At 38.7% G+C, this 26,234-nt stretch overlaps 2 protein-coding genes across 3 annotated transcripts in view; both read right to left on the minus strand.

Moving 5' to 3' along the window:
- Nucleotides 1–26,234, minus strand: part of pcyt1bb (phosphate cytidylyltransferase 1B, choline b) — a 658,357-nt gene that overhangs the window by 119,894 nt on the left and 512,229 nt on the right. The gene's annotated exons all lie outside the window — the stretch shown is intronic.
- apbb3 (amyloid beta precursor protein binding family B member 3) overlaps nt 1–26,234 on the minus strand; it is a 67,008-nt gene that overhangs the window by 8,247 nt on the left and 32,527 nt on the right. For both annotated transcript variants that reach the window (XR_015520745.1, XM_087301946.1), the window contains exons 4-7: nt 22,526–22,577; nt 14,894–15,040; nt 12,286–12,413; nt 2,489–2,603 (exon numbers count right to left, since the gene is read on the minus strand). Coding sequence is in view for 1 of the 2 variants with exons in the window: in XM_087301946.1 (XP_087158072.1) it covers nt 2,489–2,603; nt 12,286–12,413; nt 14,894–15,040; nt 22,526–22,577 (442 nt within the window). In the remaining variant the exon portion in view is untranslated. The remainder of the gene's footprint in view (nt 1–2,488; nt 2,604–12,285; nt 12,414–14,893; nt 15,041–22,525; nt 22,578–26,234) is intronic.

The raw sequence follows: 26,234 nt of genomic DNA on the forward strand, positions 1-26,234 counted from the left end.
CATTTTGGGATAAGGTATTTCAAACTATTTCAGAATTGTGTGAGATGTTCATTCCCAAATACCCTAATATCTGTTAATTGAATGATGATTATGATCTAAACCTAAACACTTCCCAACGCAGGATATTTCATACTGCACTTACTGCAGCCAAGAAGGTTATATTTAAAATATGGCATGAACCCTCATTCCCAGTGGGTAAAATGTGGCTTATTGAACTAAAAAACATTGCACTGTTAGAACGTTCCACTGCAACAATTAACAGAGCTAAACCAGAGCTACACAATCAAAGCATGGTCTGATTTTATTGAGAAAATTTCTTATATAATAACTAGTTCATTCTCACCCCAGAGCTTTTCTTTTTCTATGTATTGTTATTCATTTATTATTTTATTGTCTTTATTTTACTATTATTATTATTTGTAATTTTTCTTCATGTATTTTCATTTAATGCAAACCCTGGCTTGTATATAAATGTTGCTAGCTATGTTTGCTGGTTTTGTTCTGCAATAAATAAATAATCATAAAAAAAACAAAAAATGACCCGACTTCACTAAACCTTTCAAATTAAGCATCTGAAGCAATCCTCAGATCAATTTTGCATGAAGAAACAACCTCATCTGTAAATGTTTAGGTGTTCCCTCGTGCGTGTGGAGTATTTCATCAATGTTTAATCTATGTTTAGAGTTCACACTTAGCTGATGCTTGGTAATAAGCTAGATTGGCATGCTGTCCCGGGAGAGAGCCCCGAGCTCATGAGAGCCTCGAGCCCGGGGCTCCCTCCCGTTGCAGGGCGAGAGGGGAATTTGAGCTCGGGTAGATCTCGAGAACCCCCCCCCCCTCCTGCTGCGTGAGGGTTGCTAAGGTGATGCGTTGCTGACAGAATTGAATCGAATTTGGTGCTAATTTGGTTTAGTCAATTTACTTAAGTGTCATGTTTTTGGGAGTGTGGGAGGAAACCGGAGGACCCGGGGAAACCCACGCAAGCACGGGGAGAACATGAACTCCACACGAAAATGCTGACCGTTTGGGTAGGTGCCCGAACTGGAGGCATTTTTCTGTGAGGCCGCAGTGCTAGCCACTGGGCCGCCGTGCTGCCCTGTAGACAAAAGAGGAGGAAAAGGGGTGGAAGGGGGGATTCTTCAAGACGAAGATGACTAAAGGTAAGGTGTTTGGTTATTTATACTTTGTTAGCAATAGTCTGATTGGTGGTTCGTACATTAGCTTGACTCGGGGCCTAAACTTCACTTTAACTAAAGTAAAAGGTATATTTTTCATGCAAAAAGTATCTGCATGAGTGTAAGGTTTTTATCAAGACGGTATTCATAAAAGTTAAAGCAGCAGATTTTTATTGTGTGTACCCTAAATGTGTACAGACTTTATGAAAATATGAAATGATTAATTTTGTCTAATGTTGGGGTCATTTTAAAAAAAGTCACCAACCTTTAAGGTTAAAAAAACCAACCCAAGCTCATTCTGAAAACGTAGTCCCACGGACGTTTCTGGAGACAGTGGAATACGTCCCGGGGGGTACGTACGGCCGTGTTTATTTTTTTCATGCGAACGCTGTGGGGCGGTGTGACGCTGTTCCCTTTCGCGCTTGCCTTACCTCCTTGTGGAGGACTTCCCCGCTGCAACCCGTTTGTCCACTCAGCTCATCGTGTAACGTCGGCAGACTCGAGATGCAGAGAGGAGTCGACCACGGCGACCGGTTTCGAGTCCGGGGAAAATCTGTTCCAGCAATCAGATAAGACGAAAACAGAATCCCAAAAATTAAGTGAACGAGTTTCGTGACAGGGTGAGAACGCGGCGAAATCCGAAAACGCGGTAGAAAAAAAAAACGGGGCTTTTATTTTTTTGAATGGCTTTTGTAAACTGTCGGTCGGGTTTAGGGAAGCGAGCGGGCGGGTTGATCGGTAAAATTGGTTGGGTTCGGGGAAGGAGGAGGGCGGGTCGGCCGACAGGTTTGCGCCAGCGAGAGGCGTCTGAGGTGTGAAAATACGCACAACAGCGGCCTCTCGCGGATTCGCGAAAACAAAAACTGCAGCCGTACAAACCCGCCGGGACGTACTCCGCGGTCTCCAGAAACGTCCGCGGGACTACGTTTCCACAATGAGCCCCGGGTTGGAAAAAACACTGGGTTTTTTGGTCTGCTGTTAAAATGGTGCCTGAGTAGTTTTTCAAACAGGACCTTTTGATTAAAAGTTGACCCAAAAATCTAAATATACTCAACCTGTAAGAGTTTCTATATTCTGTTGAACAGAAAAGAAGATATTTTGATGAACATTTGCAACCAGACAGTTGATACCCATTGACTTCCATTGTAGGAAACAAATACTATGAAAATGGTTAAAATATCTTCTTTGGTGTTCAACAGAAAAAAGAAACCCATTTAGATCAATTTGAGGGTTTCACAGCAGAATTGTCATTTTGGGGTGAACTACACTCCTTTACTATTGGCATCAGGTGTAATAGGAGTGTCTGCTCTTACCTTTGAGCACATCTCATGCAAGGCAGAGGCAATGGTCTTGGCTGGAGCGTTGCAGCGGAACACGTGGCACTTGAGCATGCAGGTGTCTTTATCACTTGCCACGAAGGCAAAGTCCCTAAAGAGGTCCAAGAGACGGAAGTAAATACTTATCTCAGAGACATTAATGGTTGTTGTAGCAATCTGAAAGATTCTAATGTCCATATTTAAAAAGAGAAATTAAAATATACATATATTATCAATAATGATGTTATAGTCAAGAACAAGATAAAAACAGTTCACACAAAATTATTTATGTGTTGTTAATTTACTCACATCCAAGTGGCGGGTTACCCTTTTTCTGTTTTCTTTACTAAAACATTGAATATTTTCTTTTTCTTTTAAGAGGCAAGACCCTCATATAGGTGTAAAACAAGCTCCTGAACGATATACAGTATTGAGGTCTTGTGAAGCACAATGACCAGACTTGTGGGAGAAACCGGAGCACCCAAAGGAAACCCACACAAACACGGGGAGAACATGCAAAAACCACACAGAAATGCTGACCCAGCCGAGGCTTTAACCAGTGACCTTCTTGCCGTGAGGCCACAGCGATACCCACTGCGCATGACCACCGCATCACCCTTTAAAGTCTTATAAAGTTTAAAAGTGGTTCAGATTCTTGCACAGACTGATTTTGAATTAAAATCATTCTTTAGTTTCCAATTAAAGAAAAGCAAAATAGAATACACCTAGAACTTGGATGACCTGAGCATAATAAATAAACAGCAGATTTTCATTTTTTAGGTGATCTGTCTCTGTAAGAGCTTTTTTCTCAGTTTTAATAAAATATATATTTTGACTTCAGTGCCACACAATCCATAAGAAACCAATCTAATATGCTCAATTACTGTTATTATTAATAATGTTGAGTATTAAGGTATTATCTATGGTTGTGTTGCTTATGATTTCTATGAAAACTGATTTTTTTTACCCTGATGTTTTTTTTCTTAACAAAGAACATTAATTGAAATATAAGTAAATTCTAACATTATATAAATATACATTTTACTGTCGCTTTTATGAATTTAAATAATCCTTTCCGAAAAGTATGTATGACACAAATTTGAAAAAGGTATATGAATGAATATTTAATATACTATATTAAATCAATATATTAATAAAATTAAAATCCTATCTATCTGGTTGTCTATTCCTCCGTCCTTCCATCCATCCATCCATCTATCCATCCATCCATCCATCCATCCATCAGTCCGTCCATCCATCCATTCTTCTTCCTCCTATTCATCCGTCTGTCCATTCTTCCATCCATCTGTTGGTCTGTCTGTCCATCTCTCCGTCCATCCATCCGTCGGTCTGTCTGTCCATCAGTCCGTCCATCCATCCATCCATTCGTCTGTCTATTTGTCTGTCCATCCGTCTGTCCATCCATCCATCCATCTGTTGGTCTGTCTGTCCATCTGTCCATCTCTCCGTCCATCCATCCATCCATCTGTTGGTCTGTCTGTCCATCTGTCCATCTCTCCGTCCATCCATCCATCCGTCGGTCTGTCTGTGTGTCCGTCCGTCCGTCCGTCTGTCCGTCCATCCATCCATCCATCCATCCATCCATCTCTCCATACATCCATCAATACGTTCATACGTCCTTCCGTCTGTCCATCTATTTTTCCATCCATCAATCAATCTGTCTGTCTCTCCATCCGTCCGTCCGTCCATCCATCCATTCATTCACCCATCCATCCATCCGTCCGTCCATCCATCCATCCATCCATCCATCCATCCATCCATCCATCCATCGGTCTGTCTGTCCATCCGTCCATCCATCCATCCATCCATCCATCCATCCATCCATCCATCCATCCATCCATTCATCCATCGGTCTGTCTGTCCATCTATCCATCAGTCCGTCCATCCATCCATTCGTCTGTGTATTTGTTTGTCTATCCGTCTGTCCATTCTTCCATCCATCTGTTGGTCTGTCTGCCCATCTGTCCATCTTTCCGTCCATCCATCCATACGTCTGTCTGTCTGTCCATCTGTCCGTCCATTCATCCATCTGTCGGTCCTTCCATCCATCCATCCATCCATTGGTCTGTCTGTCCGTCCGTCCATCCGTCCGTCCATCCATCCATCCATCCATCCATCCATCGGTCTGTCTGTCTGTCCATCTGTCTGTCCATCCATCCATCCATCCATCCATCCATCCATCTAGCATGATAAGTCAGTTGGCTTCAGTAGTGAACAGCCCTTCTAAGAACAGAACTGTGTAAAGCTCAAATAAAAATAGGACAAAAACCACAGCAAGCAGGAAATGTCATTGACCAGTTGGGTATTACTGGGTAATACTACACCACCTCTAATTTCTCAACTTGACTGGTTCTTTACTAAATCTTTTCACATGGACCTGAAAGTCTCTCTCTGACGGTATGTGCCACTATCGGATGTCTGTGTTCTATAAATACAGATCGATCTGAATTTCTGAGCAAGATGATTTTGCGATGCAATGCAGCAGTGGGGGCCTTGATTCTTCAGCAACTAACTAATGCCGCATACTGTCTCCATCAAAGAGAATACTTGATTCATGAATATTACATTGGAGAAATATAGAGCAGTGGTGCTTCATACAGCGCATGGCACGAGCTCACACAGCATACTGATGCTGGAGAAACCCAGCGCTCGCTTACGCTCAATTATTGAGGGAAAACATGCAAGTCAAAAGGAATAACCAATGAGTTTATCTGGTTAGCAAAAAGAGAGATGGAAACAGGCATTGTGTGAAAACAGAGTCATTGTACGAGTCCTCAGAGTCTGTGATGAAGGAGCACAGGGTTCCACAATTACAGATTTCAAAATTAGACATTGATTTTTACATTATTGAACCAATTTTATTTATTATTTTTTTAAAATACTGTAATTTTCATAGTTTAAATTTAAAATACAGCTTTTCTCAGTCGCTTTGGTGCATTTCTCACAACACTATTTACATTTGTAGAACAGTTAATGCCTTTCTCAAAACAATGAGTCATTTGTGCACATCATAGTAGCAGTTTCTCATTCCTTCCAACAAATTGCAAGTGCTTTTGGACATGCATCAATTGCTTTCATACAACTCTCTGCTGTTTTATAAACATTATCATTTGCTTATGTCATGTCAGTCAAAATTAACGTTTTGTAAATGCTGAATAGTCATTCCATATAAAACTAATAGTCCTCATTTCATTACTTGAGTCTTTACATACAAAAATGTTGAACTAGTTATCAAAATCTGTCAAGGACATTTTATAAACAATTTTTGATCTTTTTTTTCTTGAAAATGATTTCTAAAATTATCAATTTCATAAATGATTTACAGACCTATGTATGCTGTAGGTTCAGTTTCAATATGTACTGCAATATTGTTTACAGTTGTGCACAGCTCTACCCAAAAGAAGCTTATGTTTGTTATATAATTGTTATATATTATAATATATATATATATATATATATATATATATATATATATATATATATATATATATATATATATATATATATATATATATATATATATATATATATATATATATATATAATTGTATTTATTATTTTGCACAATGCTGTGAATAAATTAGAATTGTAAAGAGCAAATGTAGTAAACATGTGAAACATACATATTCAGTGTCTTGTACTCAGATACCTCTCTAACGGCAGTGATGTCTAACTTTACTGTAGTTTTCAAATGGCTGTGCAAATATAGTGCTGTCTTGAGCATTTTCAGGAAGTGTCACCAAAATCTGACTTTCTTGCATTGGATAAAATGTACAGAGTAAACTGTCATAATGAAAATATGACAAAGCCATTTGACTATCTTCTTCATTAACAATGGTGTCAGGACTTTTCATCTTGATGACACTGACACTTTCATTGACATCAATACTTGCTTTTGAGGAGTGAGCTATCCATTTTGAGCAAGTGACACGCTTTTGCAGGTTATCAGCTAGGTTTCGCAGTTTGTATTAATTGTTTTGAGAAATGCATTAACTGTTGAGCAAATGTAAATAATGCAGTGAGAAATGCACCAAAGCCACTGAGAAAACTGTATAACTCACATTTAATGTAATGCAGTGAAGGTGCAGTAGGTGATCTGCCAAAATGCTAACTGTTAGCATAATATCTTTAAAAACAAAGTTTCTCCTCTGCCGTTCAAAGCCACGCCCTGTGAAATCATGAACGTGCACCATAAATATGATAGTAGATCATAGGGAGCGCAGATGTACAAATCTACATTTGTTGACAGACAGTTTGGGCTACTAATTAGAATTTTGGGAATTGTCTGCTGGATAATTTTATTGGATGAACATTTTTTAGTTTTATGCCTTACCCAGAATGTTGAAATACATATCAATACATTTACTTTGATCATTAGTATTGGAATGTGAAGAGACTTTCAACCAGCCCAACAAAAAGTGTTTCTGAAGACAAACATCTACTGTACCTTTAACAACAAAAATGCAAAAATTAACCCCAAAAAACATCCTAAAAACAAGAAAATGGACGAGATCAAACTTTCTAAACTCCTGCTTTTAGCAATATCTCATTTATACCAGTTTCAAACAGGTCTAAAATGTCACAGCTACTGCAGCTCCGATTGGCCATCATGGCATTTATTATTTGTTTTATTTTTTATTTGTTCGTTTATTGTTTGTTTGAACAAGGCACGTTTGAACAACAACAACAAGTGTTTCTAGAGACATGCAGGGCACAGCAGGGTTACACTTTATTTTAATGATCCCCTTTAGACATTTATTACAAAATAAACAATCTGAAATGACAGTAGCAAAGTGAAAGGAAACATGGGTGCTAAGTAAAGCTACGTAATGGAGCACGATGGAACCCAGACATCACGAAACATGTTTGCTCTAGCTCTAATTGAAAAAAGAAAAAGGTGCAGTTATTACCTGTCTCTGTTTTCACGAGTGGTGGTTTTTAAAAAGAAAAAGAAAACAAAGGTTAAATATTGTAAAAATAGCGCAAAGAAGCGAGATTTTTGAAAGATTTTGTACAAAAAATATTTTATAAAAAGTGCACATGGATTGTTTATCACAAAAGAAATGTGAAGTAGAAGAAATATACAGCTGAGGTCAGAATTATTAGCCTCCCTGAATTAGTAGGTCCCCCTGTTTATTTTCCCCCAATTTCCATTTAACAGAGAGAAGCTTTTTTTCAGCACATTTATAAACATAATAGTTTTAATAACTCATTTCTAATAACTGATTTATTTTATCTTTGCCATGATGACAGTAAATAATATTTGACTAGATATTTTTCCAGACACTTCTATACAGCTTAAAATGACATTTAAACTAGGGGAATTAGGTTAACTAGGCAGGTTAGGGTAATTAGGCAAGTTATTGTATAACGATGGTTTGTTCTGTAGACTATCGAAAAAAATAAAGCTAATGATTCTGAACTTAAAATGGCTTTTAAAATATTAAAAACTGCTTTTATTGTAGCCGAAATAAAACACATTTCTTCTTTCTCTAGAAGAAAAAATATTCTCAGACATACTGTGAAAATTTCCTTGCTCTGTTTAACATAATTTGGGACATAAAAAAAAATCAAAATTAAAGGGAGGCTAATAATCTTGACTTCAACTGTAGATGCAAGCTGAATGTAATGTTCAAGGTTAATCAAAATGAAACAAAATGACTATAGCTCATGTTTATGTTAAATTTAATCAGAATTTACAGTGCTTTTGACTCATTTAAGTAGGCCTTAACACGAAGTAAGAGTTACATTTTTACAACTTCATAATTACCACTATCATGTACATAATACCATATCTACTGGCTAAATTTTACTCATATGTCATTTATAATGAAATCTGTATGTTATGTATTTCAGTAAACAAATACAAATAATTATGCTTCAAAGCATGACAAAAGATTACTAAAAAATGATTGAATGCATTTTAATGACCATAAATTCAACATGACATTCAACAGTTTTAAGTGTGTTAAAACATTGTTATTACAGTATACTCCATTTAAGTACACTTTTAAATGAATATTGTATCCAGATATAATTTGAAATACTTATAAATGCATTTAAGTGCATTTTTTTTTTTTTTTTAACAAAAGGAGCTACTCTACCCAGCAGCCAGCTTTAAACCCAATAACAACTTACAGCAAACATTTTTATTAGAGACAAACTCATCATTATCAGGGACTCTTTGTTTACAGTGTTTACAATTGTTTTGCCACAAATTTCAGAACTCTGGTGTCAATTTTCAAAACTCTAGACACGAAATTCACAACCATTGCCAAAATGTTTTGATTTTGCAAAACTCTTAACTCTTTTTACAAATGCTTGGATACAGTACACACAAGTCAAAGATACTTTGTTCATTGAACTAAGATCACCAATTCAATATAATACATTTAAACATCAAATTGATCCCATTTCGAAATGCATCTCAAACATTACATATGAAATAAATGTGTATTCATTTACTTAACATGATGTTATTATCATCTGATACAAGCACTCAAAATAATAAATAACAGTTGCATTACTCTTGATGCGTAGAAACTGATGTACAATATTACATGTTTAGATGATGAAAGTTTTAGGATTGTTACCACAGAAGATGACACAACTGAACAACATTATCTATAAATTTCATCTTTATTCATCCTTATTCCATATTTATGGTTCCTTTGTGCCATGTTGTTACGATAACCAGCGATCGTTCTCCACAGATCGCTGGTTCTCACACAACAAACCATGGACTACACTTCCGCCTTTTCCTGGACTACATATACATACATGCTCTCTGGTCACACTCACACATGCTCACTCATCAAGGCTGCGTCCGAAACCGCATACTTCCATACTATATAGTACGCTAAAATCAGTATTTATAGAATTTATAGAATTCGAAAAACAGTATGCGAGAAGTACCTGGATGACTTACTACTTCCGGCGAGATTCTAGAGTGCGCATCCTATGCATGCTGCGCTATCCCATGATGCCCCGCGAGCGAATTCATGAATGGGAGTAAAGCGACGTAAATTACGCAGGCAGGTCACGTGACCATGACAATATGGCGGATGTAGTACGTCCGAATTTCATTCATACTTTTCACGTTCATACTGTATAGAACGTACTTTTCTAACGGCCGAGTAGTACGTTTAAATTCAAATGCAGTACCTACTGAGTAGTAGGCGGTTTCGGACGCAGCCCTAGACTGATTACATTCTCACCACCTGAGACTCGTCAGAGACTGATTGCACTTAAGCCACTTATTCACCCATCCAGATTGCCGGGTCTTGTTAATCTGTTGATGACATGACAACGCGTTCTCCTAGTCTTGTCTTCCCGTATCTTGATCTTAGCCTTGCTTATCCTTGTTATCCTGTTTAGCCGCCTGCCTTACGACCTATTGCTTGTTTATACGACTACGATTCTGGACTGCCTGTTTATGGCCGTTTGCACCTGGTTTGACCATTGCTTGCCTGAGGCTGAATAAACCTGCATATTAGATCTTACTTCCAGTTGTTTGTGTCATCCCCCAACGTTACACATGTACCACTTTTACAGACATTTTTTTCATGCACACACACACACACACACACACACACACACACAAAATGTAAACGGTGATTTTTGCACTATTTTGACAAATTATTGACTATTATAACATTTTATGTACAGTATGTGGGATCCAGTTGTAATTTACATGTGTTGCCATTAGGGATGTAACGGTATCAGAATTTCACGGTACGGTAATACCTCGGTATAAATGTCACGGTACGGTATTTATTGAATCATTTACAGGAAAAAAACAAAACTTATGAAAATACTCCAAAAAAGTGCCAAAAGTGTCAATGACATACAAATTAGCCATCTATCTGTAAGCTTTGAAACAGGAACTTCAATTTTAATAACAAAAAACTATTAAACCATGTAAAAACAATAAAGTTTCAATTTAGTATTGTTGAAAACTCATCACATTCAACATTTAATCACACTCAGCCCATCTACCCAGATGAGAGCTCTGCTAGTCGGACTTCTCATCAAGCATCTCCCGCTGGATCTATCTCACTATATTTATTAAACGGGATATTTCATTTATCTTGTTGTCTTTATCTAACGACATATTCCCTGACTTCGGTCATTGGAATCTATTACTTGTTCTCAGGTAACGTGTTAAGTTAATGATTAATGTAACCACGTACATTCTGTATATTGACTGATCGCTTGCCTTTATTTCCTATAATGTATAAACTTATTGTATGTATTACTTTTAAAATGGCCATTATCGATTATTAAAACTGATACTCAGCAAAAGAGAGGCTGTGTTTCGTATTTTCACTGAAATTGAAAGGAGGCAGTTGTTATCGGCTCCGTTTTGTTATAAATATCCACACAGTGAAGATGACGCTCATCTTATGCAGCACGACGCCTCAACATGTCTGCTGTCTAAGTTGCTAATATTAAAATGAAAATAGGCAGTTCCTTAAATCATGTTTACATTTTATTGTTGAGAAAGTGAAACAACGAAGCCAGGGTGATGTGAATGAAGTTATAAAGTACACTGTCCCCTTTGAAGATTTACCCGTGTCCTCGGTATAGTCTGCTTTTCCATATCAAACTGAGAAGAAGAGATGCAGCCTTGATCAAACTTGCGAAGTCTGAACTTACACGGAGAGAATGCAGGACTTAACTGTGCGTGTTAGGCTACTTAATATTCAGGAAAAGCCCCAATCAGAGAGGCGAACGTCTGCAGCCCCGCCTCCGTTTTCAGAAGTCTCCGTTTTCCATTATCCACACTTAGACATTATCCACACATTTCGAAACGCTCCGTTTTCGGCGCTCGAGAACTTCGGCGTAGTGTGGACGGTTGGCGTAACCGTAGCAAAACTTATGCGTTTTCAAACTAAAACGCATCAGTGTAAACAGGGCCTTAGAGTTTTCCAGCTCTTTTCATCCCCGCTTCTAGCAGCACACTCCATTTCCGCATTACTGGATCTGTAGCGACAACAGACCGCAAGGGATGATGGTCAAGCATGGGCTGATGGGTATTGTAGTTTTTGCTACCTCCCGTTCGCTTCATTCGCCTAAGCAAATTTTCTCAGAAGACCTATAGTTTTACCGAGTCATGCGACTTCGGTAATATCGAAAAAAATTAATATTGCGGTATGACGGTATTTACAATACCGTTACATCCCTAGTTGCCATATATCATGCCTATATCAGCTTTCTTTTCTTTTTTAATATTTTAAACAAACAATATTTAATGATTGTTAAAAATTGCTTATTGAAACAATGTGCATTTGTGATCGAAAGTTGTATTCCTGTAGTATTTGTATGATAAAAGGATTATGTGAACCAATGATCCTGCAAATGCAAGACTTCTTTAAAGAAATGAATGCAGCATGCTGAGTTTTGAACACTGCAGAGTGTGTGTTAAAAGTAGTGATTGTTTAGAGTAGACATCAGGGTTCTGAAATTTGTGGCAAAACAATAAAAACTGTAACTGGAAAACCCCAACTCAACTCAAAACAGCTATACTAAGTTTCACTTCAGCCGTACATTTAAAAAGATCCCTGTTGTCAAAGACCTGCGACTGCTAGTCACTGAAAATATGACTGAACTGAAGGGCTGAGTGGCTTTTTATCATTTAGCGAGCTCATATGCTTTCTGTTAAGTTGTAGTCATTGGTGACTCTGAGGAAATGCTAATTCAATCTATGTGTGACAGCACTGAAACTGACATATAACATTTAGGCTCAAAAATAACAACAAATCTCAGTCTACCTGCCGTTGTTGCAGCCCACTCCCCATACGCGGATGTTGATTATGGGCTGACAGTGGATGAGGCTTTGGTCCACAGGGTCCATTAGGCTGAGAGTGTCCTTCTTAAGGACCATCATCATATCCTGACCCTACACTCACACACACACATACACACACACACACACACACACACACACACCTTAAATTACCATGACCTTCTGTTGTGCTTCTGTTAGCTAGGTTATCTTCGCTAATCCGAGACTGATACTTTTTAGTATTATTCATTCATTCATTCATTCATTCATTCATTCATTCATTCTCTTGTCGGCTTAATCCCTTTATTTATCCGGGGTCGCCACAGTGGAATGAACTGCCAACTTATCCAGCAAGTTTTTACGCAGCGGATGCCCTTCCAGCCACAACCCATCCCTGGGATACATCCACACACACACTCATACACTACGGACAATTTAGCCAACCCAATTCACCTGTACCGCATGTCTTTGGACTGTGGGGGAAACCGGAGCACCCGGAGGAAACCCACGCGAATGCAGGGAGAACATGCAAACTCCACACAGAAACGCCAACTGAGCCAAGGATTGAACAAGCGACCCAGCGACCTTCTTGCTGTGAGGCGACAGCACTACCTACTGCGCCACTGCCTCGCCTGTAATTGTTTATTTGTTTTATATTGTTATCAATCATGCTATACACATTGAACCAAGTCAATGTTGAGGAATACAGTTAACACCATTGTTGATGACCATGTTTACCACAGTTTTTCTTAGTTGTTTACACACAATTACTTGTATTACAGACACAATTTCTACAACGTGTAACTGATTCATCAACCCCCTGAACCAATTCTGCTAAACTACAAGCACAATTCCTGCTTTACACTCAAATTGCAGGTTTACAACACACTTTTTTCCAAAACACTACACACAATTCTCTGCATTTTACACAATTTTCATGCAGAAAATCTTTTGTTTTCACAAGGAACACACTGTCTGTCAAAATTGTAAAGTCAGTTGCCCTACTTAGCATACTAACTTCTCACATGAGTTTAGAAATCAGAGCTCATCTGGATCATAACTGGTTCACTGCCCACTCACAATTTTTTAGTGATTAATCTCCCTCCATATTCTCCATTCCTCAAACCCATTGAGGAATTGTTTTTCTGCCTGGAGATGGAAAGTGTATGACTGAAATGCACACACACATGGTTACCCCTTCTCCAAGCTATAGCAGTTGATGCTTTTCATGGCTGGATTCGCCATGCAGGATGACATTTTCCCTGCTGCTTGGCCAGACCAAAACAGAAAAGAGGATGCAGTATAGCAGTTTTTTTTTTTTTAACAGTTTTTTCCAATTGTTTACACACATTTTCTGTAAGCAGGTCTCATATTGTCAGAACTCTACACACAAATCACAAAACACTCACACATTGGGCAAAACTCTTCAATTCTTCTGCAAAATGAAACTCTACATTCAAAACGATGTGATTTCTTCTCAAAATGGTCTTTTGTTTTCAAATGAGACCTGCTTACAGAAAATGTGTGTAAACAATTGGAAAAATTGAGTTTAAGTAAAAAAAAAATAAAAAATGTGTTAGTTTACTCAAAAGTTCTACGGAAAAGTTTCTAGTGTATTACTAGCCCCTTTCACACAGTAATACCGGTAAATATCTGGAAAATTTCCGGAACGACTTTACCGGTATACTCAAAAAAGCGCTGTTCACACAGGCGAGGACGTTACGGAAATTTTCCGGAAAAGAGCATTCACACATCCACTCCAAAATACCGGTAAATTCTGACATCATTAACCACAAATGAGCTTTAAACGGCTGCGCTTGTATTTGTAAACATTTGACTAAATTACAAACTCTGTGGATGATCAATATTGTGAACAACTTTCGCATGTCGAGATGTTCATAATATGTGCGTGTGCAGGCGCTCACAGGCTGTTTCACAGGCACACACAAAGCTTGAAGGTAAACAAACAACGGCTTATCATAAGCATGTCATCGATGATTATTTACACAGTTGGCATTAAGAAGAACATATAAACGTGATCTGACTAACTTCTAGCAGCTAAATGTGTCTGGAAAAATATTCAAAGGCTTTTATTCTCATAAACCGCGCGGACGTAAATGCGTCTGACTGTTGTGATTGGCTAAATCAGACGTCTCACGTCAGCATGTTCTAGACGTGCACGTGCTTATTACGGCAATCTTCCTTCTGCATTCACACAGCGCAGCATTCCGGCAAATTGCCGGTAATGTTACAACTTCTCTTTCCGGAAAATAGCCAGAACGAATTTACCGGTATTTTCAAAAAGGACCTGTTCACACATACAGACCTTTCCGGAAAATTGCCGGCAATTTTCCGGAAAGGTCTGTATGTGTGAAAGGGGTCAATGTGTCTCAATTCTAAATATAACCTGGTGGTAACACAGCAAAATGTCTATAGCATAATTGTTTTGTGCTATTGCAATGTTAGAATGCTAGTATTGCGGTTATACTAGCCTGAATGTATTAAAGGACCTCTAAGGACATTGGGTGGGTCCAAGCATAAGCACATCTCATCTATTGTGAGTCATGTGTATTATGAGCGCCGGCTGTCCTCACCTCTCCCCAGGCTCCCACCGCATCCCGGCCCTCTGCTTTACTGTGGGACAGCTGCTGGATGCAGTTGTTAACTGCCAGACTGCTCTTGCCCGGGGTTAGTTCCTCCTCGGGGATCTCAACCCAGCCCAGCGAGCGCACAGCAAAACACTGAAAGACAAATAGAGATTTTCGCCTGCATGTACTCATGCTTTAAAGTCATGATTTTAAAACATTAATTCACAAGGAGGAATAGTCATGTTATGATAGTCACAACTGTGACATTTGAAGCCTCGGTCACACTTTACAATAAGGTTCATTAGTTAATGTTAAGCAATGCATTTTCTAACATGAACAAACAATGAACAATACATTTACTGCTGTATTTGTTCATCTTATTAAACGTTAGTTAATGAAAATACAGTTGCTCATTGTTAGTTCATGTTAACTCATGATGCATTAACTAATGTTCACAAGCATGGACTTGGATGTTAATAATGCATTAGTAAATGTTTAATTATGATTAATGAATGCTGTACATGTGTTGTTCATGATTAGTTCATGTTAGTAAATGCATTAACTAATAAACCTTACTGTAAAGTGTTACCGAAGCCTCAATATTGATATACACCACAATGAACAAGAAGTTGCAATACAATCAGCACTGAGAGTCGCAATTACAAAAAAAAATTAAATGTGAAAAGTACCAAATTTGCTAGCATAATTACAAGAAGTGACAAAACAATTACAATGAAATTCCTATTGTAATTTTGGTCACAATTGTGAATTAGAAAGCCCCGACTGTGAAATATGTAGTAAAAAAAATTAAGCTGCAGTTACTTTAAATAAAGTCACAATTCCAAGATATAGACACAACTCACAAATACAAAAAATAAAATCATACTGTGAAATTTAAAGTCCAAAATGAGACATGAAGTCACAAAATCACATGGAATATAGTGACAATCCCGAGAATTGTTTTTGAAGCCATAACAATGAAATTAAGTCAAATTATAAGCTCAGATAAACCTTCTAATATTTAAAAAAAAACCTAATTAAAAAAATTATAATTATTAACTGATGATGTTAAAAATTAATAATTTATTTTCTTGTCGACTTAGTCCCTTTATTAATTCGGGGTCGCCACAGCGGAATGAACCGCCAACTTATCCAGCAAGTTTTTACGCAGCGGATGCCCTTCTAGCCGCAACCCATCTCTGGGAAACATCCACACACACACATTCACACACACACTCATACACTACGGACAATTTAGCCTACCCAATTCACCTGTACCGCATGTCTTTGGACTGTGGGGGAAACTGGAGCACCCGGAGGAAACCCACGCAGGGAGAACATGCAAACTCCACACAGAAACACCAACTGAGCCGAGGATCGAACCAGCAACCCAGCAACCTTCTTGGTGTAAGGCGACAGCACTACCTACAGCGCCACTGCCTCACCCTTAATAATATATAATTTTTGAAATTTCTCTGCGTTAATCACAAGATAATATTAAGGTATCATGTTTGTATGTGTTTTTAGAGAATTTTACAATTATCTTCACTTATTATGAAATACTGAAGTATAATTTTCAACCTCTTGATTGTTAATTTGCATCAAACATCAATTCTCTGTATTATCTGCAATCAGTTATTTAAAACACATGTCTGTTCTTATGTTATGGTCAATTCTATGACATCAGTTATAAAAAGGCATAACCATCTGTAAAGCATTGCTAAAAAAATATTTTACTTCCACCAGTTGATGTCACTTCCTCCGGCGGGAAACTGTGGAAGGCATTGCGCATGTCATTCTTCTCTCATACAATTCTTTGGCAATTCTATTTAATTCATTATTCTACTCTCGCACAAAAGGTTTCGGATTTACTCCATTACTTTTTAAAAACAAAAATACGATGATCCATAGAATTCTGTTTTAGACTTGATGTGGTAGCTGGTTTGAGGTTAGCATCTTGAGCTAAAACACAAAATGGTGGAAAATGTCAACGTTGTTATTGTTAATTCTGTTAGTGGTTTAAAATGTTTAACATTAAGTTGAACAACAACAGAAGCAAATTTACACATTTTTGCAATATTTTATGTAATAATGGATTCAGTTTCTTGTAAATTACACATTTGTTGTGTGTCGTTTTAGTTTAGGGATAATGAAAGATGCTTGATATGCACAGTACCTGCAATTCTAGAAGCTGAAATTCTCTATATATTCTGAAATGTTAAGATCTCACTATAACAAATCCTTAACATTATCACTACTCTATTCGGAAAAATACATTTGGCATTAAGATTTTTCTGACATTGAGGACAGCATTGATTTTATTACAGTGGAGGATGTTTTACATTATCAGCCATTAGTATCTCTCATAACGATTATTTCTTCAGCTTTAATCAAATAGAACTCTCAAAACTCATGTTAAAAAAACAAGCCCACTGAAGCATCCTGGGGTTAAGTGTCTTTCTAAAACTCATCAAGATGGCTCACTCCTACCGGGAATGATACCAGCAAGCATCTGTTTACCTTCTGTCTGGTGACTGATGGAAGTCAGAATGTTTTGTACTGAGAATATACTGTATCCATGACCTTGCCTTGTATCATTTTACACAGACTCAATAAAGCAGTCTTAAAACTGCATCTCCTGTGTTTTCAGAGGTCATTGGGTTGTTGCTAAAAGGATACAGCGCTGGATGGAAGGTTTATTATTTATATCGTTTATTAACCCTTATTTGGCCCATGAAAAAAAATCACATTCAAGTTTCCAGACATTTACAGAGCAATTACATAAGGAAGTTATATATACAAAAACTATATATACATTTTTAACAGATCTGTAGAACAACCAAATCAATACAGCTTTTTGTGTGTTTTCAGAATTAAAAGCAAATATAATTTTATGCCCCTGAGGAAAAATTTAAAAAAAAAAATAAGGAAATATCCTGACCCTATGGGTCGATTAAGGGTTTAATTACCAATTGCATTGTGGTTTATTAACATCTAACTCCAACCCAACCCTAAACATACCCCTCACAGTAATGTAAACAATAATAATTATACCTTGTCACAAAATTATGCTATACTGATGTGCACATATGAGTGACACAAAGGTTCAGTGGTTAGCACTGTCACCTCACATTAAGGGCCTTATCATACACCCGGCGCAGGGCGCGGCGCAGTAGTCTTTTGGTAGTTTAAGCTTGGCGCAAGAGTCGTTTTAAGGCGTTGCGCTACGCTGTTTAAATAGCAAATGCATTAGCGCTCATTTGTGCGCCCATAGGCGTTCTGGTCTAAAAAAGAAGGCGTTCTGAGGCGCACTGCTGGCGCATTGCTATTTTGAGAATCTATAATAGATTTTTCATTAGACCAAAACAAACCCGGTCTAAACTCCGGTGCTTACACAATGCTTAATACGAACAAGAGAGCAATAGGCAAATATCTTTACATATGAAAAAATAAATATTAAGGATATATATAGGATATAATAAGAATAGATATAGGATATAAATATAAAGGATTAAAATATTACAAAACATATTATTTTCTAGCCTACATAAATATGAAAAATCACTGCTTTTATGTCTTCTTCATCTCGGGAGGCTTTTTCAGTTCATTCATAACAATTTGCTTTTGTATAATGTGATTATTATTAGCAGTATTATTTATTATATCCATATTTATATTTGTTTTATTAAAAACAAGCTTAGATTTGCCCACCTGCAGGTTTTAGACCATATGGGGCACAGCATGTGTTTTAGGATATAACTCAGGTTTTTGAGCACATTTTGTTATTATTTTTCATTTATTTGTTTGCTGAATATTAGAACTGAATTTAGAAATAGTTGAAACGAATATTTGCACTTAACAAACTAAATTAATTATTTATAGAGTAATTGATGTCTGTGCGTAAAGGTTTCCCTATCCAAGAGCAAAAGTGAAAGTAGATCCATTATCTCTCATTCTCACACAGTAGATGCTCTGTTTAACAGTTTTCTGTAAAAAAAAAAAAAAAAACTGTTAACTGTTTGCTTGTGAAATACTTAGTTTTTCCACTTAGACTTACTTTACGTCATGTAAATAGCGAATGCGCTCTTGGCGCGACGCAGCTGGCTCCTAAAGGGAATGGGAGATGAGACTCTAATTGGTTTATTCTCAAAACACACCTATAACTCATTAAGAAAATAAACTCAACCCTTTTAGATCATGCGCCACGGCGCAAAGCAGATTTTCCCGTCCCTAAATTAGCAAAAATGCATTCTGACACGCCCTGAAAGCGTTGCGGCCTGCGTTTTGCGCTCTGCGCATGGACCATCAAAATAGAGCCCTATGAAGGTTGTTGGTTGGAGTCCCTGCTGGCCCAGTTGGCATTTCTGTGTGGAGTTTGCATGTTCTCCCCATTTTTGCGTGTGTTTTCTCTAGGTTCTCCGGTTCCCCCTACAATCCAAAGACATGTGCTATAGGTGAATTGGATCAGCTAAACTGGCCGTAGTGTATGTGTGTGAATAGGAGAGTGTTGGGTTGCAGCATACCAATAAAAGTAACATCAGTGTTAGTCGGTAAGGCATAAGCGTCAGCAGGCCAGTCTGTTGGGTGTTTGCACATGATGTCACTATTGCAGGCATACCAGACTGACCTGCTAAAGAAAGCCCTTGAAAATTGTGGGGGGGGGGGGGGGGGGGGGGGGGGTATATACAGACAGCGCTTGTATAGTCAGAGAAATACTTCGGGCCTCGGACCTGTCTCTTCGTGCCCATAAAGAAGTGGCTAGATCCTTAGGCCGCTCTATGGTGGCCATGGTGGTAACGGAGAGACATTTATGGCTTAATCAAGCAAACATCAAGGAGAAAGACAAATGCATCTTCCTTGATGCTTACATTTTGCCCGGGGGTTTGTTTGGCGACTCGTTTAATAGAGTCGCCAAATCGTTGGAGGTCGGGCTCCTACTGGAGCTTCCTTTATCCGAAAGAGCATCCTTCTGGGGCTGCACAGCGGGACCAGCCTCAGCCGTCAACCAGCTCATCTGCTCAAGATAGAGCCGAGCAAAAATAGAGTGCGGCTTCCCGTCAGCCCCCAAAAAGAAATTGGGGTGGGAAACGCTCTCAAGAGGCAAAGGCCGTAACATACGGTGGTCGGAGGAGACCACCTTGTAGATCTTGGTTTGTCAACTGAGGTTGTTCAACCAATACTAAGCTGTAGACCTTCCTCTGCAAGGAGATTGTATGCCACCAAGTGGAAACTTTTTACTTCGTGGTGTACAGACAACAACCTGGATCCAGTCCACTGCCCTGTAGGGTCAGTGCTGGTATTTCTAAAGAGAGTTTTTTGAATTCGGTTTGACTCCATCAACGCTTAAAGTTTATGTATCGGCAATGTCTGCATAGCGTACTGAAGGTCTTGGCAAAGGTCTCGGCCCCTTTTGAACCAATTGAGGATGTGTCAGGAAAGTGTTTGACCCTTAAAATATTTATTTCTTGGTCATTACATTCATCAAAAGAGTAGGAGTTTACCAAGCGCTGTCTGTAGCTACCTGTTGTCTGGAATTCTCACCTGGTATGGTAAGAGTATTCCTGTACCCCAGAGCAGGGAATGTTCCTAAGGTCCCCACTGAGATGATGCAACCTACATTGCTGCAGGCCTTTAATCCTCCACCATTTACAACGCCAGATCAGGAGCGCTTGAATCTGCTTTGCCCAGTGCGAGCATTAGACGCATACGTACATCGTATGTCTGCTTGGCATTCAACAGAACAGTTGTTCATTTTGTATGGCCGACCTAAAATGGGGGCGCCAGCGTCTAAGCAGTCCCTGAGCAGGTGGATAGTCGAGGCGATTTCACTGGCATATGAAGCCCTGCATCAGCCTGTACCTGAAGCGATCAGGGCCCACTCAACCAGGGGTATGGTGGCTTCGAAAGCCTTTAGTTCTGGCCAGTCCATGACTGGCATCTGTAAAGCAGCTGGGTGGTCTATCCCACATACCTGTATAAGGTTTTATTAGTTGGACCTGGACCCTACTCTGGGTTCTAGTATCCTAGCATGACAAGGAGAACTCATTGTACCGTAGAGTTCCCTGGAGGGAACGTCTCAGGTTACGAATGTAACCATGGTTCCCTTAAGGGAACGAGATGCTGTGTCGCTTTGCCATACTTTTCATGCCTGTTGCGCTCCGTTCGAGAGGTATAAGCTGAAGTTCATTGTGTGCATGGTGCTTTTGTACCTTTGGTCTGAGGTCACACGCACGTTACGTGTTACGTTAAGTGGATTGATTTCACCTGTGCTTCAGAAGGTTGTAAGCGAGGGATGGTATCACATTGTCTCTCCTAAAGGAGATGCAGCATCTCGTTCCCTTAAGTGAACCATAATTACATTCGGAATCTGAGACGGTTTCACTCCACTTGTAAACACATCAATCTGCTTTTTGTTAGCTTATTATAGGTGAACGTACAGTATTAATGTGATGTGTCTACACATGTGTCTCACATTTTAAATGTATAGTCCATAAATGGCAAATAATTGAACTTACACTTAACAAAAAAATTGCACTGATATAAGCTATTTTTTTATTTGTATAAGCTGGAATCATTTTCACACTGTAATGCTACATTTTTTAAAAGGATTATGTTTTACTTATACCTTTAATAGTATTTAGAACAGATATTTATACTTTACTTGGACTACGTTTTTCGACAAGTAATGATACAGTACTCTCTCCACCAACCCAAGCTCATTCTGGAAACGTAGCCCCGCGGACGTTTCTGGAGACCGCGATTTATGTGGCTGGAGGTACGTACGGACGCTTTTAGTTTTTTTCGAGTGAACGCTGCGGGGCGGTGTGGCGCCGCTCTGCTCCTCCTCTTCGCGCTCGCCGGCCGACGGCTCGCCTCCGAGTGGAGGGCTTTCCAGATGCAACCAGTTTGTCCGCTTAGCTCACAGCGTTGCGTCGGCGGAGCGGAGGCCCCAGAGGAGGAGGAGGAGCCGGCCGCAGGGACGACGACCGTAATCGAGTCCGGGGAACAGCGATTCCGGAAATCAGGTAAGACGCAAAACAGAATCCGAAAAATAAGGGCAAGAACGCGGTCGGATCCGAAAACGCCGTCGAAATCGAAGACGAGGGCTTTTGTGAACCGTCGCTCGGGTTTAGGGAAGGAGGAGGAAGAGGAGGGCGGCCGAGTCGGCCAATCCGGCGGCTTTTCGTGCGAGAATGGCGTGTGCGCGAATGGCGCGCGCTCCCGAGAGGCGCCCAAGACGCGAAAAAGCGCGCACAGCGGCCTCTCGCGGATCCGCGAAAACAAAAAGCGCTCGAATACGTACCTCCCAGGACGTATCTCGCGGTCCGCAGAAACGTCCGCGGGGCTACGTTTCCACAATGAGCCTGGGTTGCTCTCCACCGTGGTTTTAGGAAACACAGCACTATGTTGGTAACGACTGAACTTGCAACCATTTTTGGGTAAAGAAACAATGACCTTGAATGAAGAAAATTGACCCTGCTTTATAAACTATAACCCTCAGCTTTCTTCCTCAGGAAGTGTTCCGTCATTAGGTGTGATATTTGTGGGTCGTACTGTGGGTAGTCACTAATAGCAGAGAAAACTGTAATAAATAGCACATGTTGAGAAGTTTTAGGGCAGCACACAGCAGGAGTTTACCTTCGAGTCGGGATCCATGTTGGCACAGAAGTATTCTTCCTGCCAGGAGGGCCTGCAGCAGAGCAAGAGAGCACATCATTATGATAATGACTCATAATTAAACACTGGGCTCATTTCAGCAGGAAAAAAACAAACAAACAAACAAGAATATAAATAGTCTTGAGATGCTGAACGCTCAGTTATGTTTCCACTGAAAGCTCTTTCAATTCTGCTCTAGAAAAGCCTATTCAGACCAGTGGGGAAGTTTGTTCTGAAAAAGAATCAGCTTCTATAATTATCCCACTCAGTTTTGTGCATAGATTTCTTTTGCATACTTCCTTTATATAAATAAACAATGGTCCTTGAGAGAAAAAAAAAGTATTGTATAGAGGTTAAAAATATGGTGGCTGAGAGAGTTTACGTGCCACAATTTAAGAAAACGTGTAATTTAGGGTTGTCTTGATATCATTAATTCATGTCACTATACCAGCTGAAGTATTGTGATACCAAGTAGTATTGTGATACTGTATAACTCAAATCCATGAAGTAAAGAAAAATGTCAGAAACACTATATTTTATTTGTTATAATAGATCTCATTGAATTTAATTAATAGTTCCCCTATTGTTGAAATTTTGTTTCAATAATATTTCCATGTCTCTTTCCCTAAAATGTGTTCATACCAACAATAAAATCCATTAAAATGAAGATACAAATTATACCAAACAAAATTTGTTACAAAAGAGCATTTTTCTAACAAGATTAGGCTATATAAAGTGATAAAAACATGATGGACTACCTCTCCAGCAAGCTTTTATTTTGATGCCTAATGAGCAAATAAATACATGCATTGTCATTTTCGGAGTATATTGTTTTTATTTTGACCTACAAAAGAAAAATAAATAAATAAATACATATAATAAATAAATAAATAAATAAATTATATTTTGAATTTAAATAAATATATTTATTTATTTATTTATTTATTATATGTATGTATTTATTTATTTATTTATTAAATTTTTTTCTTTTGTAGGTCAAAATAAAAACATTATACTCCGAAAATGACAATGCATGTATTTATTTGCTGATTATGCATCAAAATAAAAGCTTGCTGGAGTAATTTTTGAGAATGAGTCTGGACATTAGTATTGCATTATTATAGTAAAATTAAATTCTACTACAGTACAAGTATTGCTAAATATATTTTATTCTTAAACTGAAGCACAGTTATTAATTTTGTAACGATTTATTCAGAAAATCTATATCCTTCCTTAAAGTCTCTGTCTTAGGGGAAAATATATATATTTAAATAAATAAATAACACTATTAATGCATTGCACATTAAGTTAACTGTACAATCGAACTGAATTATAAATGGAAAATTTGCTAATTCGATTTTATTTCACTCTAGTTCCCAAACATTTTATTGTACACTGCAGACAGAATGTAGTGAAACAGAGACTATACCGAATTTACATCCTCTGTCTTGTTATATTCTAAGGTGCTGACAAAGCAAGTAAAAGTAATTTCATTCCCTGTCAGCTGATCTTAAAAAACAACATCCGCCAATCAGAGCTCTCCAAACAAAGTCGTTATAAAAGTCAGTCAATGACAAACCTCACACTTAATAAAGTCACGTTCCAGTTTGTTAAATGACTGTACAGTTTATTGTCCTTCACTGACAAAGGCCACGTTTAGCACTAGTACAAACAGTGGAAAATCTCTTCTCAGCATCCTCAATTCCCATGGTGAGCGTGCACTTTTGTTCAGGCATTAGTGTGACTGAGACCTAATGGCCTGATATGAGTGTTTGGAGGTTAGCCAAAGGTAAAATGGCCTGTTTTCTTTTATTTCTCTGTCCCACAGTGGTTCAGACCACATCTGACTGGCTGAAATCTGCTAGGTAAGTTGTGAGATACAGAAAAGGTGTAGATCTTTCTGGGTCCAAGCTTCTATTCATTTAAATAAAACTCAACAGCCATTTATGACCACTTTTTAATAATTTCACACAGTATTGTTAGCTTGAAATCAAAACGGACTCTTTTTTTTTGTATATAGTTGAGCTTGTTATAAACTATGTATTTGAGCATTTCATTGTTTTGTAAAAATAATTTTTGCCCTTTATAATCATTAATCAACTACTGTAATCTACCCTCCCCCCTTGAAACGACTTTCCCTCACTACTGGTCACATGGAATGGCTTTATGGCAGGACTATTAGTTCTTTAGGGTGGAATGATTAGTGCTTTAGAGCAGGGTAATGAGGGTGGGTCTCGTTTCTGCCCTGCATTCAGGGGAGGCAGTGGTTCAAACTAATTTGATATGATTCCATCATTAAATTGTGATTCCGATGGACTATAATCCTCCTAAACAACGTACATACTGACAATCAAATCTTTCTCCAAACTGTTAGCAACACACTTTAATGACCCAATTGGTTCCCAAAAGACAAAATCAAGCACAATCCTACTTTTTTTTCTATTTTAGAAACCATTTCAATCAGATGTATGAAATATTAGGGGCAAAAAAAACTACTTCTGTTTCATAATGACTTTAAAGTGATTTAAAACCAACCCAGGCTCATTCTGACAACGTAGTCCAGTGGACGTTTCTGGAGATCGCGAAATACGTCCCGGGAGGTACGTATTTGTGCAGTTTCTGTTTTCGCGAATCCGCGAGAGGCCGTTGTGTGCGCTTTTTCGTATCTCAAACGTCTCTCGTGAGTGCTGTTTGCGCCCACGCTGTTCTCGCGTCAACCCACCAGAGGCCACTGTCTGACCGACTGAATGATTGACTGCGCGACCGGCCAATCGGCTGACCCACCCTCCTCCTTCCCCGAAACCAACTAGTTTTACCGATTGACCCGCTCACTTCCCTAAACCCGAGCAACAATTTAGAAAAGCCGTCTAGAAAAAGAAAAGCCTTCGTCTGTTTTTTTTTTTACCACTTTTTCGGATTTCACCACGCTCTCACCCTGTTATGAACTCGTTCGCTTTATTTTTTGGATTCTGTTTTTGTCTTACCTGATTTCTGGAACCGCTCTTCCCCGGACTCGAACCCGGACGCCTTTGTCAACTCCTCCTTTCTGCATCTAAAGTCCGCCGACGCACACGATGAGCTGACCGATCAAACTGATTGCGGCGGGAAAGCCCTCCACACGGAGGTAAGCACACAACCCTGTAGCGTTTGCTTAAAAAAAATGAAATGCAGCCATACGTACCTCCCGGGACGTATTTCGCGGTGTCCAGAAACATCCGCTGGACTACGTTTTCAGAATGAGCTTGGGTTGTTTTAAACTCTATGCAACTGCTGCACCCCATTATTTTAATGATTTATGAAAGATGAATCACTGTCTGATCATCTGAGATTGGGCATGAATATAAACATTACAATCATGATTTACAATAGGATAACAGCAAAGCACACTTTGAGCATATATTGGTTTCATTTGCTGTTCAGCTTAGGCACCTAATAGACAGTTTAATAGAAGTTAATCTTAACAAGCAGATATGAAGCCCTCTTTCGTCATTTCCGCTGGCAGCCAGCGGAGAAGTCATCTTTTCACAGGACTCCAGATGGAGCCTTATTATTCAAATATACATCTACAGGCTTCCTCAGAGAGGTAAACAAATTAGAGACCAAGAGAAGAGGTGATTTCTCATCATCTCTAAAGCACCAGAAGGAGAACTTGCCTTGGTCTGTTTGTGTGTCTAGCCACTATGCTGTACCA

The sequence above is a fragment of the Danio rerio genome, chromosome 21 (genome assembly GCF_052040795.2).
Source record: "Danio rerio strain M-AB ecotype USA chromosome 21, GRCz13ab, whole genome shotgun sequence".
Lineage (NCBI taxonomy): Eukaryota > Metazoa > Chordata > Actinopteri > Cypriniformes > Danionidae > Danio > Danio rerio.